This window comes from Temnothorax curvispinosus, unplaced genomic scaffold (assembly GCF_003070985.1).
Source record: "Temnothorax curvispinosus isolate PA1 unplaced genomic scaffold, ASM307098v1 QBEX01013556.1, whole genome shotgun sequence".
NCBI lineage: Eukaryota > Metazoa > Arthropoda > Insecta > Hymenoptera > Formicidae > Temnothorax > Temnothorax curvispinosus.
In genome coordinates this window covers 1-15,310 of record NW_020223336.1, presented here as the reverse complement: position 1 = coordinate 15,310, position 15,310 = coordinate 1, and the positions used below count along the sequence as shown (strand labels likewise).

General features: G+C 39.0%; 4 protein-coding genes across 4 annotated transcripts; 3 read left to right on the top strand and 1 right to left on the bottom strand.

Annotated features, from left to right (window-relative positions):
- Positions 1-409: 409 nt before the first annotated feature.
- Positions 410-10,093, top strand: LOC112463695. The gene is made up of 3 exons (XM_025030210.1): positions 410-577; positions 686-751; positions 9,479-10,093. The coding sequence occupies exons 1-3, from the start codon at positions 482-484 to the stop codon at positions 9,569-9,571; spliced, it is 255 nt and encodes an 84-aa protein (XP_024885978.1). The 5' UTR covers positions 410-481; the 3' UTR covers positions 9,572-10,093.
- LOC112463693 lies at positions 4,345-9,119 on the top strand. The gene has a single exon (XM_025030207.1). It carries the CDS (start codon positions 5,442-5,444, stop codon positions 8,670-8,672), a length of 3,231 nt encoding a protein of 1,076 aa, XP_024885975.1. The 5' UTR covers positions 4,345-5,441; the 3' UTR covers positions 8,673-9,119.
- A 508-nt stretch (positions 10,094-10,601) lies between the features above and the next one.
- Positions 10,602-12,265, top strand: LOC112463694 (zinc finger protein 511). The gene is made up of 3 exons (XM_025030208.1): positions 10,602-11,047; positions 11,347-11,548; positions 11,619-12,265. The coding sequence occupies exons 1-3, from the start codon at positions 10,908-10,910 to the stop codon at positions 12,057-12,059; spliced, it is 783 nt and encodes a 260-aa protein (XP_024885976.1). The 5' UTR covers positions 10,602-10,907; the 3' UTR covers positions 12,060-12,265.
- An 828-nt stretch (positions 12,266-13,093) lies between these two features.
- LOC112463690 lies at positions 13,094-14,230 on the bottom strand. Its single transcript, XM_025030204.1, has one exon. It carries the CDS (start codon positions 14,228-14,230, stop codon positions 13,229-13,231), a length of 1,002 nt encoding a protein of 333 aa, XP_024885972.1. The 3' UTR covers positions 13,094-13,228.
- Between the last annotated feature and the right edge of the window lie 1,080 nt (positions 14,231-15,310).

Genomic DNA, 15,310 nt, shown 5'->3' with positions numbered 1-15,310 from the left:
ACAAATTTTTTATTTATTCATATTTCGAACGTATATTCCTCCTCTATTATCTTATTAAAAATCATAAAAATATAACATATATTCGGATAAAATAAAATACAAAAGAGAGATAACTTATCCACCGGGTAGAGTCAAGGGAATGTCAATACTCCCTGTAGATATAGATAATAACTGTGTAGATGGAAACTCTTAAATCAGTTGATGATATTTAATCTAATTATAAGTCAAAAAATAAATTTAAAAATTACAATTGTCGGACGCACGTAATAAAATTATTATTCGTCAGAGTAGAATGAGAAATTAAAACGCTAAACGTTCAATATGTTAATTGAAAACCGATAAGATATTTGTTGCTGTCTCGTTTCTAAGCAACCCTCTGCGTAGCTTGCGCACGAGGACACGTCCGTCGTACTGCAGCAAACGAGTGACATGCACTTCTAAAACCATTAGCACCGTCAGACTGCCTGTCTCGCATCTTGAAATGTACGAATCTCACCGAATGTGCAACGTTCCACGGACCATCAATCAAGAGCAAGTCAAATTACAAAAGATTAAAGAATTGACGAACATATTAAAGGTCTATATAGCACAACAAATGACTCCAAATTTTACTTTTTTTTGTTGCTTGTGAAACAAATGACCCTTTGACGATTTTAAGAAAGACTTTGTTTTTGATTTATTACAGGACACAGACAAGAATCTCACCATATGCGAAGAAATACTGGCGACTTATATAGAAAAACGACTAAAGGTATGCGCAAATTAACTTGGCCTTCCCTCTACGTGAATTCTTTATTTAGTTTCAATGTTTCCATCTTTTATGTGTGAGTGATCGAGTGTCTTATAATTAACACAAGATTATAACTAATTGGCACCACGAATATATAAAATTTTCATAACCACCTACTAACAATTATTATAAAATATAAATTTAAAATAAATGTAGATACGCGTGTCCTGTCACGTTGCTTTCTCCGACGTATTCACAAATAACTCAACAAAATATTATACGAATCATGCGATAACCGTGACATTTATAAGTTATCGAATGTTAAAAAAAAAAAGTGCCAAGAAATCGATGCGTACTTTCCTAGCGACAGTCGCATACTTCAATCTCGAAATTTACCACCCTTTATACCAACCACCGCGCAAGCCACCGTACGACAACGGCCAGCCGCCCGGATTCCCACCGTAGCTGTACAATCCGTAGCTACTCAATCCGCCCAATCGATACCTGAGAAATCGAACGTATAAATCAACTGTCAGCGCCAAATTGCTGTCTCGAGATTTTTACATTCGCGCCGTTGACAAGATATTTATCTGTGCTATTTACCACGGCAACACGGGACTGTAAGTGCGTATGTAAGGCACGGAAAGCAAACTGTAGCTTCTCTTCCCCAGTTTCTTTTCCCCTATGACTTCCTGAGCGCTCGGTTGAGCTTGAAGAACAGTGGTCACTTGCGGCGATACGTCATTGCCGTCGGCTGTACTTTCGGCGAAGAGACTCTCGTCTCCGGAGACCAGAATGATCAACGACAACAAAAGCTAAAAACAATTATCGATAATCGTCGACAATGCGAATGTGAATCACCATAATTAGCGAACGACTGCGCGAGATATTCTAAACTGGACGATCGTTTCGTTAATTAAAACGTATCGCAATCAGTGATACAATAAATATAATGACACGACATGAACAATTCAAGCAAAGATATATAGTATTTTCAACGTGATCGAAATTTCGTTAAAACTTGTTAATAAGCAGATTTTCGAAATTAATTATAACGCACTATCTTTTGATAACACAATGCAATTGCGCTCTTCGTAAATTTATATTTATATATCTAAGTACATGTAGTCTCGGAAATATGTACATTTTAGTCATGTTTTATTTTAAAAAATGATCTTCCGAGTATATAAAAAAAAGACCGACGACGGGATTGATAATATGATTAATTGAAGATGTTATCTCGCGCACAATCGAATTAACAAAAATTCACTAACTTTCAACCGTATTGTACACGAATTAAATGGCTTACCAGCAGCTTCATGTTAAGAATGTTGCGCACTAACTGATAGCGTCTAAGGGGTTGACACTTCTTTTATAGGTACTAGATTTCTCACACAAGTCGTTTGCTAAATTTATGGTGAATTCTAGATCCACCGGTATGCGCGCACGTACAACTAGCATCCCGACTAACAACTCGGCAAGACCACTCCCATCTAAAGAATCGTTAAACGACGTAACGATTGCACGAAACAGTATCACGATTTATCTTTTCAAATATACGATGTATGTAGGATAAAGGAGAAATTAGAGTATTATTTTGCCGCTTGTTTCTTACGATATAGAGAATATATTACAAAAAATATCCAAATATAATGCAAATAAAATTATGAGATAAAACTGCACGAATTATACTATTCTAAATACGATGTTGAAAGGAAGAGAATGTCCTCTTAATTATTGAAGTAAGGAATAAAAATGTTATACTTTCACACAACAACAAAGAACCGAGCAAAAAATATTGACGACCTGTCACCGTTATATTGTGATCGTTCACTTTCGCGAGACGATCTCTGTGAAAAAAGAAAGAATACTGCAGAAAATTATGGTAAGATGAGATTTCAACGAAAATTTAAGAGAATTTTGCTTCGAAATCTTTTACAATATTACTCTTTAAGTAAAGAACAATTTCCCTTCTTAAGTAATTAATAATGCAAAGTGAAAAAACTAACATGTTCATTATAGTAAAAGTTCCACATTTTTTAATTTACTTTTTATATAAAATCTATCACGAAAGATTTTAGAAAAATTAAATATGCAATTTTTTCAATTTATTATTAAAAATCAATATGCAACCGATATCATAATGAATTGAATGAAAGCGTGCCGCCACGTAGAGTAAGATTACGATATAATGCCGTGAAATTTTTGCTTCATATGCAATATTCGCCTTCGCGATTGTTCGTGACCGTACTAATCGATTTCATTCAGCAACAGCTGAGTTTTCGTCACATTGCCATATTAATTTATAACGTAATAGGTAACATTTACAAAAATAAGTGCATTCTCAATTTCACGCTTGAATATTTAAGAATTAAATGTCATTAAACACGAGATAAATTAGCCGCGTCGCTCGCATTGTTGTTCAATTAAAGTAGCACTGCCCCGTTCGCATTGCATCGTTCATGAAGTATTCCGAGTCCATCCGAAGTCACGTAATATCGAGCGCGCTAAGAACGTTATGCAATCGCGCGAGCCCTTCCTTAAACGCGCGGCGCGAGTTTTTTTATTTCTATCCCTCCCTCGCGGATCGTCGTCCTAACGCGGTTTTGTCGTCACCACGTTAGGAAACGGCGACTTTCTCTGGTCAAGAAAACAGGTTGTATACTCCTGCCTACTTGCGAAAGCCTAAGATAGGAAACGTCCGACAAACGCAACGTGTTGTCATCCTCGTGAGTCGGTGGTCGGTCATGTCGACGTTGACTGGACGCGACAAACGATACCTCGAATTGATATTTACTGTCATCAACCTTTCGCAATACCGTCGTAAATTCCCGTCTTTTTACTGTCACAGTCGACTGTAGTCGCATGTAACGTCATTATTTTTGTGGAAATGCTCGCGTGAGTGAACACGCATATTTTATGTAATGTTCTGCTACAGATATTCACATTTAAATAAATTCTTTATTATAAAGATCAAATTTCAAAAATGTTTGTTTAGATAAAATACATCGCGTTCATTGATATATATTCATTGAAATAAATTCATTTCTATAATATTATATAAAACAGTTGAGACTAATACAATAAAAACTTACACGAATTTTATACCCTTTTTCGAAAATAGATTATGTGTTGTGTTTAAGCGGAGAGCACAGACTTTTGTATAACGCATAATGCGTAAGCATAAGAAAATTGATTATGCATGCATAAAGAAATAGACCAATCAATCTTCTTATGCGTTATGCAAAAGCAGTCTGTGTTCACCGTTTTACACTTTATTATTATTATTACACAAGTTTAAAATGCAGAGAGCTCACTACTTTCAAAATGTAGTACTTTTAAAACAGAAAGCTCACATAAATTATATATATATGCGTTGGCAAGTAAATTTTTAATTCATCGAAATCAATATCGGTTCTCTTCGATTAAATTCGAATAACGGTGGTGTTGCTCTTAATAATATTCGCTTTTTGTTTTAGATTCTAATATTATAAGGTCGTCGACCTGGATGTAAGAAAGTTTGTTACGAGAACAATTATTTTTCTTCACATTGGCGATTCCCGACGGAACAAATAGGGATATTTTTGCATTTATTATACAAGCTATCGTAAGTTAAGAATCCAAGATGCCGGTAGCAAATACAAATTAATTTTACGCTTGTACCACGCACCGGTGAATCTCCTTTCACTTAGGAAGCTAATAAAAAAATGCACAGATGAAAGCACGCACGACAAGTCTGTCATAATTTTAATAGTTGGTTTAGTCAGTTCAAACTTTCTTCTGGGGCATTATAAAAAAAAAAATACTCTTTATTTTTATGAACCGAATGTAATATTCATCTGTAGAATTAAAAATACTACCAAAATAGTAAACAATTGGCACCTTAATAAGAAACTAAGAATAATAATTCGTTGCATCTCGGTACGGCTATTCCCAGAATAATAATTACATTCTTAAGTAATTCGCTCCCCTTCCATTTCTTTTTTCAAACCAAACATAATTACCGATGGAAAGTTACGAGTCCAGCTTAGCCGTACTGTTCTTTTGAAAATTGTGGAACGTTGCAACAGTCGTATCACTTTTCAGCGTGCAATTAAACCACGAGAAAATTTATCTGGAATCGCATGAGCGCGTCTACTTTTTTTTGCGTTTATTTCTTTTCGCGGCGGCAACACCAACTTATTCGCGCGCGATCCCGTACCTCGCTCGTTCCCGCGCGCTCATTGCGTTGTACCGCTTCAGTTGTCGCAAATCAACGAGTGGGCCCGTGCAATTCAAGAGAAACTCGGCATTTCTTTCCGATATTATGCAAAAATTTATCCCCGCCCGTCAAATCATTGTTTAATGACAGCTACGCAGCCGCAATCGGCCGGCAGTCCTCGTGGAGTTCTGGGACACGAAGGTTTAGTGCGATCTCTCCGGCTGCGCTATCGCGCAATAATCTTTTTCACGATCGAACTTTAAGTCATTTGTCTATGTAACTAATTATCGCTCATTTCCAAGTAAAAACAATATGACAGTGACTCGTAACGTAAAACACTATAAAATATAAATAGCGTATGTGAATTTTTCAAATAAAGACTGGATTTAAAAGAAGCTCATTTAATAAGTAAAGTGCCTCCGTTTTCATCGTTGAAAGTGACTTAACACACAGCTTGATCTAATGTGCGATATGCGATTGTTTTCGAACGTCAACTAGGTGTCTTCCACAATGGAATATGCAAGAATATTTATCTTATGTCTACTGTGCATCGCGCGCGCGTCCGAGATGCCACCGGAGGAAATCGTCGAATTAACAGCGGAACCCTTGACATACGAAGATCTATCGAGAATCTCTGTACAGGGAACCGATGGAATCGACGAACAATCCACGGAGAATCCTCGCGACAAGAGGGCTCTCGGTCTTCTGCTATCAGGACTGGCTCAGATTTTTGGATACACGGTGACTCCAATTCAATTCGCCTCACTGCCAAACCCGAACGTGACGAGTCCCGCCGCAACGTCCAATTCGTCCAAGACGAATGTCAATGTAAAACAGCAAACTGCATCTTCTCGGCCCGCGAAAAACACCACAATGCCGAAGCAGCAAGAAACCATCAGGTTCACCGGCGTGCTGAATTTCGGCAATAATTCGAACATCATAGGACATCTTCAGCGATACGAGCAGATCTTTCACGGTCGTGGAAATAGTACAGCGCCGACTATGATGACGACGCCGCGACCCCCGACGGCTCCTACAAAGATTCCGTTGGACCCGAGGACAAACACGCAGACGAGGCCGCCTCTGCTAGCGCCGTTCTTCGTCAAGATCCCGTTGCCGATCGCGCCCGAACTTCTGCCAGTCGGAACGCCTCACGAGGATCTCGGGTTATCATATCCCTCACCGACGGTCTCCATCACGAGCGGCACAAACGAGAATACAGAAACACCGGTTCGAAAAGAGCAAGAGACGGTATACAGGAATAATGAGGACACAGAACGATACACGGTGGAGGAAAAGGATATTTACGATGAGAAGGACGTGAAGAAACCGGTGGACAAACATAGTCATCAACTATTCGTCGATGAGCCGCGGCGGAACAAGCAGCAGAACGACAGGCGCAACGAGCTGCAACGCAAACAAGAAGAGCAGCGCGTCAAAAAGCTGGAGCAGCAGGAGGAAAAAAGAAATCGCGATAAAGCTGCTCACTACGATGAGAAAGAAATGAACGAGAGATACAGGAACCGCGAGCAGGCAATCGCTGGTCGAAATCGAGAGTACGCTCCTAAGCACGTGTCAACGGAAGAGAGAAAACCAGCGCGTGACGAAGAGGAGGATGAAAGCTCCGCGGAGTATACCAGTCGGGAGAATCTCTCAAACGAGTCCTCGAAGCAATCGTCAAAAGAGCAGAAAGAGAAAGAACAGAGCGAGGACTATCCGAATTACGACGATCATTCCAGCAGACACGCATACAAGCAACCTGAAGATACCGACAAATACCCGGAAGTGAGGTACAATCAGCAGTTGCCTATCGGCGACTACTTCCACGAAAATAATCCCGAAGTGATCCGCGACAGCTACGGTGAGGTGTTGGACAACAAGAAGCTGGAAGACGACAGAATCGCCGGTTACATAAGTATGTTCAAGCATCCGTACGTTCAAGCTGACGCGTACGATTCGCGAAGAGCTCACCCCGAGGACGCGTCGAGGGAAGAAAATGAGAGAGAAACATCTGCCGAGGATGGTTATGACGAGCACTTGACCAGGCTGCAAAAGCTCAGGGAGGAATACGCCCTGCCGGAGAATAAATACGAAGAATACGACTTGAATGACGAGGGTGAGGCGGACAGAAACGACAGAGAGAGCGAGAGAATCCAAAATCGTACGTCGGCAAGATCGAGAGGACCTAAAACGGGACGGCTCCGTGATAAGGAAGATAATCGCGCGAGACGACCGACCGGACCGAATCGCGATGTCGCGAGATTAGAAAATGCGAAGTCGCAGGAAGAGGTCGATTTCGCGAGATACGTGCCTCTAGTCGTGCCCGTGCGCTACATCGACGCGAACGAGAAGGTACAGCAAGCAACCACGCGACAGCTGAACTACAAAGAGGCGGATAAATCGACGGACAGCCGGTTTAGCGAAGATAACGTGGGTCCCACGCGAACGGTTCTCAAAGAGGACCTGACTCCGCAGATCGGTTTGCCTGAGAGACCACGGCAGTTGCACGAGGGCGAGCACAAGGAGCTGCACGTGTGGCCGCCGCCTTTCGACTACGCCTTCGACAACACGGAACCCGCGAACGCTATCATCCCGCCAAATCCGCGGAACTATTATCCACAGAACTACGCCCCGAATTATTACCAACATGTCGTGAACCAGGTCGCGACGCAAGACGCGAACGACAAGTCGTCGGAGCAACCTTCCGGTTACATCGTAGTCGTTGGTAATCCGGCATATCCGTATCGATATCCCTACAATATTTATTATTTCTCCAACGAAGCTGTAAACTCGCGAAATCAAATTCTTCAATCGAACGCCGAAGTTGCGCATCCGCGAAATCAAATTCCTCAACCGAACGCCGAGGTTACGCATCCGCGAAATCAAATCTACGTTGCTCAGCAAAGCGCCAGTCAACAGATTATCCAAACGAAGCCCAATATCACTGAATATAATCTGAACGAGACCACGAATAGCCCTCGCGACTATTACTATCAGCCTCAGGAAGTTCCAGCGAGCGTTCTCGATCGTTACAGATACATTTTGGGAGAAACCGGAGAACGCGCTCCTCAAGTCAAAGAACCGTTTAATATCGAGATAAGAAGTCAAATTCCTAACGTGGAAAACTGGTCGAACAGAATATATCGGCCGCAGGTGCCGAGTAATACGGCCGAGGAAGCTCCTCGACCGGTCTACGTACATTCGCAGAGTATTGCGTCTGCAAATCAAAACGCGCAGAGCGGACCGTCGGAAAGGCCGCGTCATTCACGGCTGCTGAGGAAACGAAAGAGTGTACGACCGCAGAACGTACGTCGCAAGGAAGATGAGAAGGCAACGACTCCGCAACCGAAGAACGAGCCTGAAGAATTCCTGAAAAATGAGCCTAAAGAATTCCCGAAGAGCAATAAACCGTTCGAAGATCCCCAGAGCGCGCACGATTTCTTCGGCTTCAGCAAGGACGATTACAACTTCGGAAGCGAAAGCAGCGATGCGACGAAAGTTGTCGAGGAAAATGGCAAAATTGCGGAGGAGTCGGACGTGCTCGTTGCACCGGAACCGCCGATCGCTTATCATCACGATGATGAAAGTATCGCGAAAGACGCCGATGATCCGGAAAATAATCCGGAGAAAGCCAAAGTCACGGAATACCGGAACAAAGTGACGACCTTGAGGGTGTCGGAACGGAGGCAATTAATGCCAAACGGGCCGATCCACTACGTGGACTTTATACGCAAGCTCTGATTGTAATATGTTAGTTAATGTATAATAGAAATAATTCGAGTAAATTATTGGTGTGCGACGAAACGTTGTTAATTTGTTAATTCGCGCAACTAATAAAACCTGTTTCACGGCACGGAAAATTTGTCACATGTTTCATATAGCATCTGTTGCTGGCACGAAGTTCTCGAGTTGTAGCTGACTTTAATTTTAACACAGTTCTCTTCTATTCTGTCATTCTCTTTCATAAGAATCACGTAAAATATGTATAATACAGAAAAGGAAGAAATGTATAATTTATTAAAATTGAGATATTATAAGTAAGCTTGTCATAATATAATATTAATAGTCTGTGCAGACTATTAGTGGAATAAAATTACACACAAATACACGCAAGCGAGTCTTTTTTATTAAAAAAATAATAATAAAAAGATTTTTTGATTCGATACTTCGAACATTCTACATTTTAAATCATATAAATAAAAAAAGATTTTTTAAACTCGAGATATTTCAAATATTCTATAATTATCTCAAATTATTTATATCATAGGATAAATTTTAGATATTTCAATACAACCAAAAATAATTGAATTTTATTTTAGCTCTTCAAAATATTTCTCATGATAGAAATCCGAATCTGCAGTCTAATTATTTAATCAATTTTTTTTAATCAAGATAAAAGTATGGTACGTGTGTGTCTAAATAAAATATTTATTAAAAAATAATTCATAATTCCCCTAAAAAGGTTTTTTGTAAAATTAAAAAATATTTTACGTCGCTCAACTCTTGTTTATACGTCAAAATATTCTTTCTCTGTACGTGTGTTACAGGAGAAAAGAGAAGAGATACAAAAAAGGAACGACCTAGAGAACAGGATGGCCGAAATATTGGAAAACCTGAAGACGCGATTATTGGTTGAATAATCAATAAGGAATTAATTTCGGGAGTCGCGAATATGCATATATTATTCACGATCTACGTATTTACGTATCGACGTGTTTATCATCACGTCCTGTGGGGTTTCGTAACGAAATAAAATTATAATGATGCCAGCGCAGCGCTTATTCGTCAATCTCTATCGAAGGATCGATAATGTTCATATTCGAGTGTCTATTACGCGCAATAATGAACCTTAAGCTCATTCGCGAATGAGATTTTTTTATTAAGTTTTTTTCTTCGTACAAATGACATCGGGAATTAAAATTTTCGAAATTGCGTTGGTCTCACGCAAGAGGAGCTACTTGAGTCAGAAAATAAAGCAAAAAGTCGAAAAACCTCCCCCTGAAAATTGAAAAATACCCCCCTTTCTCCCTTCTAAATTTTTATCAATTTTTTTTTAACTGACTCAAATAGCCTTCATTACTCCCTACTGTATCTACGTCCAGTGTCGCTCGCAATTTACGCCTATCGCTGTATCCATGCTAATAAAGTTACATTATATCATACATTGAATAATTCGTTTCACCTACCTTGCCAGCCAATCTGCACGTCGAGACTCCGGCCCCGCTCCAGTCCCTCCGAATATCCAGAAGACACCTCAGGATCGCACCTCGAATGATCATCCAAGCGTCCAAACACACACATACACACGCACTACGCACGAAAATACTTTAGACGATACGCGGACGCGCGGACGCGAGGTACATAAGTGTACATCTTCGATCGCGATCGAAGCACGGCCATGATGGATCACCCCCTTGGGGTCCGAAGGGTCATGCACAATTCGGAGCAGTCTTTGTCACAACCACAATTCCACAGTCTTTGCCACCATGTCCGCGCGAGCGGCGAGCCACAACCGGCTGATGGAGTTCGTTGTCGCCGCCCGAAACGCGTTACCGATTCTCACTCGCAGATGCGAACACCTTCCCGCGAAATTCCCTCGCGAAACGTCGCGGACGTCGCGGAACGTAACACCGGGGTCTCGTCACTCTCGTCATTTTTACGACGATTGCTCCGCGTTCAAATTTCGATTATCGAAGTGGTGCCACCGAACGGGTAGCCAATCAAAATCGAGGGATCGCGCCCCGGCCCGCGAACGTCGTGAATGCAGCTGCACGCTGCACTTCGCTACGCGGCGCCAGTGGCGCCATTCGGTGTGCATCGTTATAGGCGGCATATACGATATATAAACAATAATAAACATCGATTCGATATCGTGAACGTAATATAATAATTAATAGATATAATTGCATCGGGTCCTCAAGGAAAACACGCGCTGCATTTATCGTCTGTAGGTACGGTGTCTAATTTATACGCGCTATGGAAGAGGTTCTCCAGCAGCTGGGGATCGGAATTCGTCCTGTGAACGATCCCTTCTTCGAGGATACCTACAAGGTCTGCAAGGTCTTCCAGAGAAAGGGCGTCACGATCGACGACGACGAGGAGCTCTGCCACGAAGCGTAAGTACGGACTTCTCTTTAAAAAAGGTAATGTCGACATAACCTAAAAGCTTATTTTCGTCCCGTAAACACCACATCTTCCACGCTTGCACGACGAATTCTCTTCTAAAGAATTCTACAAAGCCTACAAAGTATTGGAGACTTCGAGGAGACATTAAGAAGCTTTTAGTTTTTTTTCTCTCGACTAAAAATTAACCTGAAAATTGTTTGATTTCTATTGCAACAGAAGAGGAGTGGTCGTGTGCGTATATCCACTTGATTTAGAGCAGTGAGAAATAAAGGTGATATCTCGTTTCCAGGATCAAGGAATTCCCGTGTTACGTCCCAGGATGCAGGAACACTTTTCAAACGCTGCTCGATTACGAAATGCATTACAATAGCTCGCATCGATACGCTTGTACAGAGTGCAAGGTATCCAGGCCGAATCCACGGCTGTTGGAGATTCATATTCAGGAGACGCACGATGCCTTCTTCAAAGTCTTGTCGGAGAAGCAAGCCATGGTACTTATAAGATCTGTCCTTTTGCATGAATCAGTGTATTATAACTGTATTTAATATAATATTCTTTCAGTATCAATGTTATGACTCCGAATGTGACGTAAAATTCAACAACCCTATGGAAAGGAAGGAACATTGTATTAGAGTACATAAATTTCCAAAGAAATATCGATTTGACGATACACCGTGTTGCAGCAAGGAAGATGAATCAAATAAAATGGATCTTGATATTGTTGGTAATAAAGGAAAGAAAAAATCTACTAAGGTAATCCTGAATAAAAATCAGAAAAGCAGAATGTTCACGAAAAATACCACCGGTGCAGTCTGTAAAAATAATGATAGCGTAGAAACAATTTCGTCATCTACTGTCAAAACTAAAACAACACCATTAGCTTTTATTCCTAGGCAAGTACAAAAATCCTTTTCGAATGTACTTACAAATAATCAAAGTAGGGAAAAGAATGTTCTCGAATCAGACACTATGATGGAACTTGCAGATACATTGCCTAATTGACGCTATACGAGATCTAATTTTTAATTTTATTGACGAAATGTTCCGAAAAATTTGTATGTAACTATCCTAAGAATTTTTATTTTATGGGTAAATTAGGGAAATACTGCTTTATAACATATTTAAAATTATATTTGTAGGATACAACAAATTGTAGGATAGAACAAATTATATTTGTACATATAAAATATAGTATCCGTACATATATATAGAAAAGGATTTTTGTACAAAGAAACTTATACAAATTATATGTAATACAAATATATATTTTTAATATTTTAGTGTTACAAAACAGTAATTATACATATAAGACGAAAATTTTTTTGTTTTTTTTTTATGTAATATGTATAATACGTGTATAATAATGTTTACAAATTTCTTAACTCTTATTAAAGTACTAAACTTTGGTTAAAACTTATTTTAAGTGGATACACAGTATTTAGCACATTTCAAATACTTTTGTTTGCACAAATAAATTGTTCTGGTAATTTTATATATTGTGAAAAAATTTTAATGTTTAAATTATATTGCAAAAGTAGGACAAAATTATATTTATATTGCTTATTAATATTGCGCATTAATATTGCTCAATAGGGTCGATTATATAAATAAAGCATGTATAAATTATCGCATAACTCCATACACATTTTCAGTTTTAATTTCTTATATGACACAACTTATATTTTTTTATATCAGGACATCACATGGTTGTATAGAGTTTACATGTAATAATTTATAAATACTTTAAATTAGTTTTTAAAGAAAAATATTGAAAGATATATTTACGCAAGAAATGAATAATCTGTCAAAAATTTCTTTTTTGAATATTTTCACGATACGGCAAAGAATTATGTTGGATAATAGCAATATACATACTCATATGCATAACATTATACCACATATGCAGTACATATAAAATATAGTATCCGTACATACATACTATATATATAAAAAAACATATATATGTATGTACAAATTATATTTTATATAGTTTATAGTTATATTATATGCTAAATGTTAGATAAATATACAAAATATATATATACATGATATTTATACTAAGCATTTAAATATATTCCTTGCAATCAAAAACCGTATCGTGATAAATTATGATATCATTGTTATATATCATTATTACATGCCGTAGTAATAATGTCAGAGCTAAATTAAAATTAAATTATCGACAAACTATTATACAAATGTTTATACATAAGCTGGAGATTCTCCAGCTCGCGCCTCAGCTGCTGGTTCTCGTGTTCGAGGAAAGCCGCTCGGATTGCGAGGTCGTCCTCCTTGGCTCTCCGAGCTTCCCTGGAACGCTTCGCTGCTTCATTATTTTTCCTTCGCCTTTCCCAATATGCAGCGTCTTTCTCATCGACGGTACTAGTAGGCAATCCAGGACTCTTGGACACTTTGCGCGCTTTAGAATTCGACGGATTCGTTTGCATGCTCTCGAGCATCTTCTTACGGAACATCGCGTACCTTTCATCCGAGTTATGATCGTAGGGAAGGCGCGCGATGTGTGTTAAGTTCTTCTGATAGGCCTTGAAAGGTCTCGGCGCTTTCTTCCCCTGCGATGATGTTATCAATGCCACATCCGTAGACGTCGAGCACTCTGTGTGTGTTGGTGTGTGTGCTGGCAACGAAATTATTCTTTCGGCTTCATTGTGTTGGATCAGAAGTGGTACATGCATTGGCATCGCTATTGGAATTTTCGCGGCTTCGTTCGGAAGTACAGGTTGCGATAGCTGCTGAAGTGTCGTCATCGTTACGCCCGGGGTATCGCACATATTTGTTAATGTCGCGTTATGTTTCAATTGGCTACTATTTTCGTAGTAGTCCACAGATTCAATCTTCGGCGAATTTGACTCGGAATATGGCGACAACATGCTACTACTACCACCCTCGACGGACAGTCCATCTCCTTCATCTCTCTCACCCTGTTCATCCCTCTCCTTGACATTTATTTGGTCACATCGCAGTTTTTCATTTCTAGTCTGCGATAAGTCAATAGTTTGGTTCATTATTTCGTGTATGTCAGACGACACACGATTCACGTCGTTCTTCTTGCGTAGGTCCATAGCAAACACGGTTAAGTCTAAGCCGTCCTTTTGCTCAGTCGAGTATGGATGCTTTCCGCAGTCTTGTTTATAATTGGTCATAATACCGTGCATGATTGTTTGTAATTAGCTACAAAAAGATTAGAAATTATTAATTATTAGTTCAGGTATTGCGTATATGTGCGTCGAATGAGAAAATTGTAAAAAATTGAAGGATGTACACTAAAAAATATTTGAAACTTTAAATGATCTGTTATATTAACGTAAAGCTTGTCAAGCCATTTTCAATGAAATCCTAATCATTTCCGTAGTCATTCAAGTGCCAAATACAAATGCAACTGCTAATGCAAATAAAAGAGTAATAATATATACATGTATTTTATTCCACTGATGTATTCTTCATATTTCGCCAGCATAATAAAGTACAAATTATGTAACACTAAATATAAAAGATATAATAAAAATTAATGAATCGTCTCTGAGTAACTATTACCAATATAATTCCATGATTATAAATTTCCCGTGCAATATCTGTTTATTAATTTTATTTTATTTACACGATATACACTGGTAAATTTATTGCTCGGAAATCTTGCGCGTGCCACGTATTGATGCGGCATTTACACTCGACTTTGTGCTTCTTTAACGCCTCCTCGTCAAGTTGACCAATAATTCGAGGCCGTTTAAGAAGAAGGCGTGGCGGAGACTTATGGAAGGGAATTCTTATCAAAATGCGTGCGACTGCGTCCCAGACATTGATAAATGACCGAATTTCTTCTCTTTCAATAAAGCTTTCGATCTATTCGTTACACGGGAAAAAGAAAACCCTCGGAAATGTCTAAACAATTCACTAAATTCACGTTTTCTATTACTTATTTATAAAATGATATTAACGTGAGAGAATGCAACGTCCAGATATGTATGACTTAAAAATATACGAGCGATAACGAGAAAGCATATGTTGTAGATCACACACATAATTGTAAAGCATAATTAGGTCCGTTAGACAAGTTATTCCATGTCAAATAAATTTATGTAAGATACTTTTTATTTTTTTTTCTTACATATATTAGGGACAGATTCGACTTACGACCGAAATGATTAGAATTCTATTAACTGCGGTTTAACACGTGAAGAAAGTACATCTCCTTCGATAGAACAATTTAAAATAATATAAACGATTGAGAGAGTTAT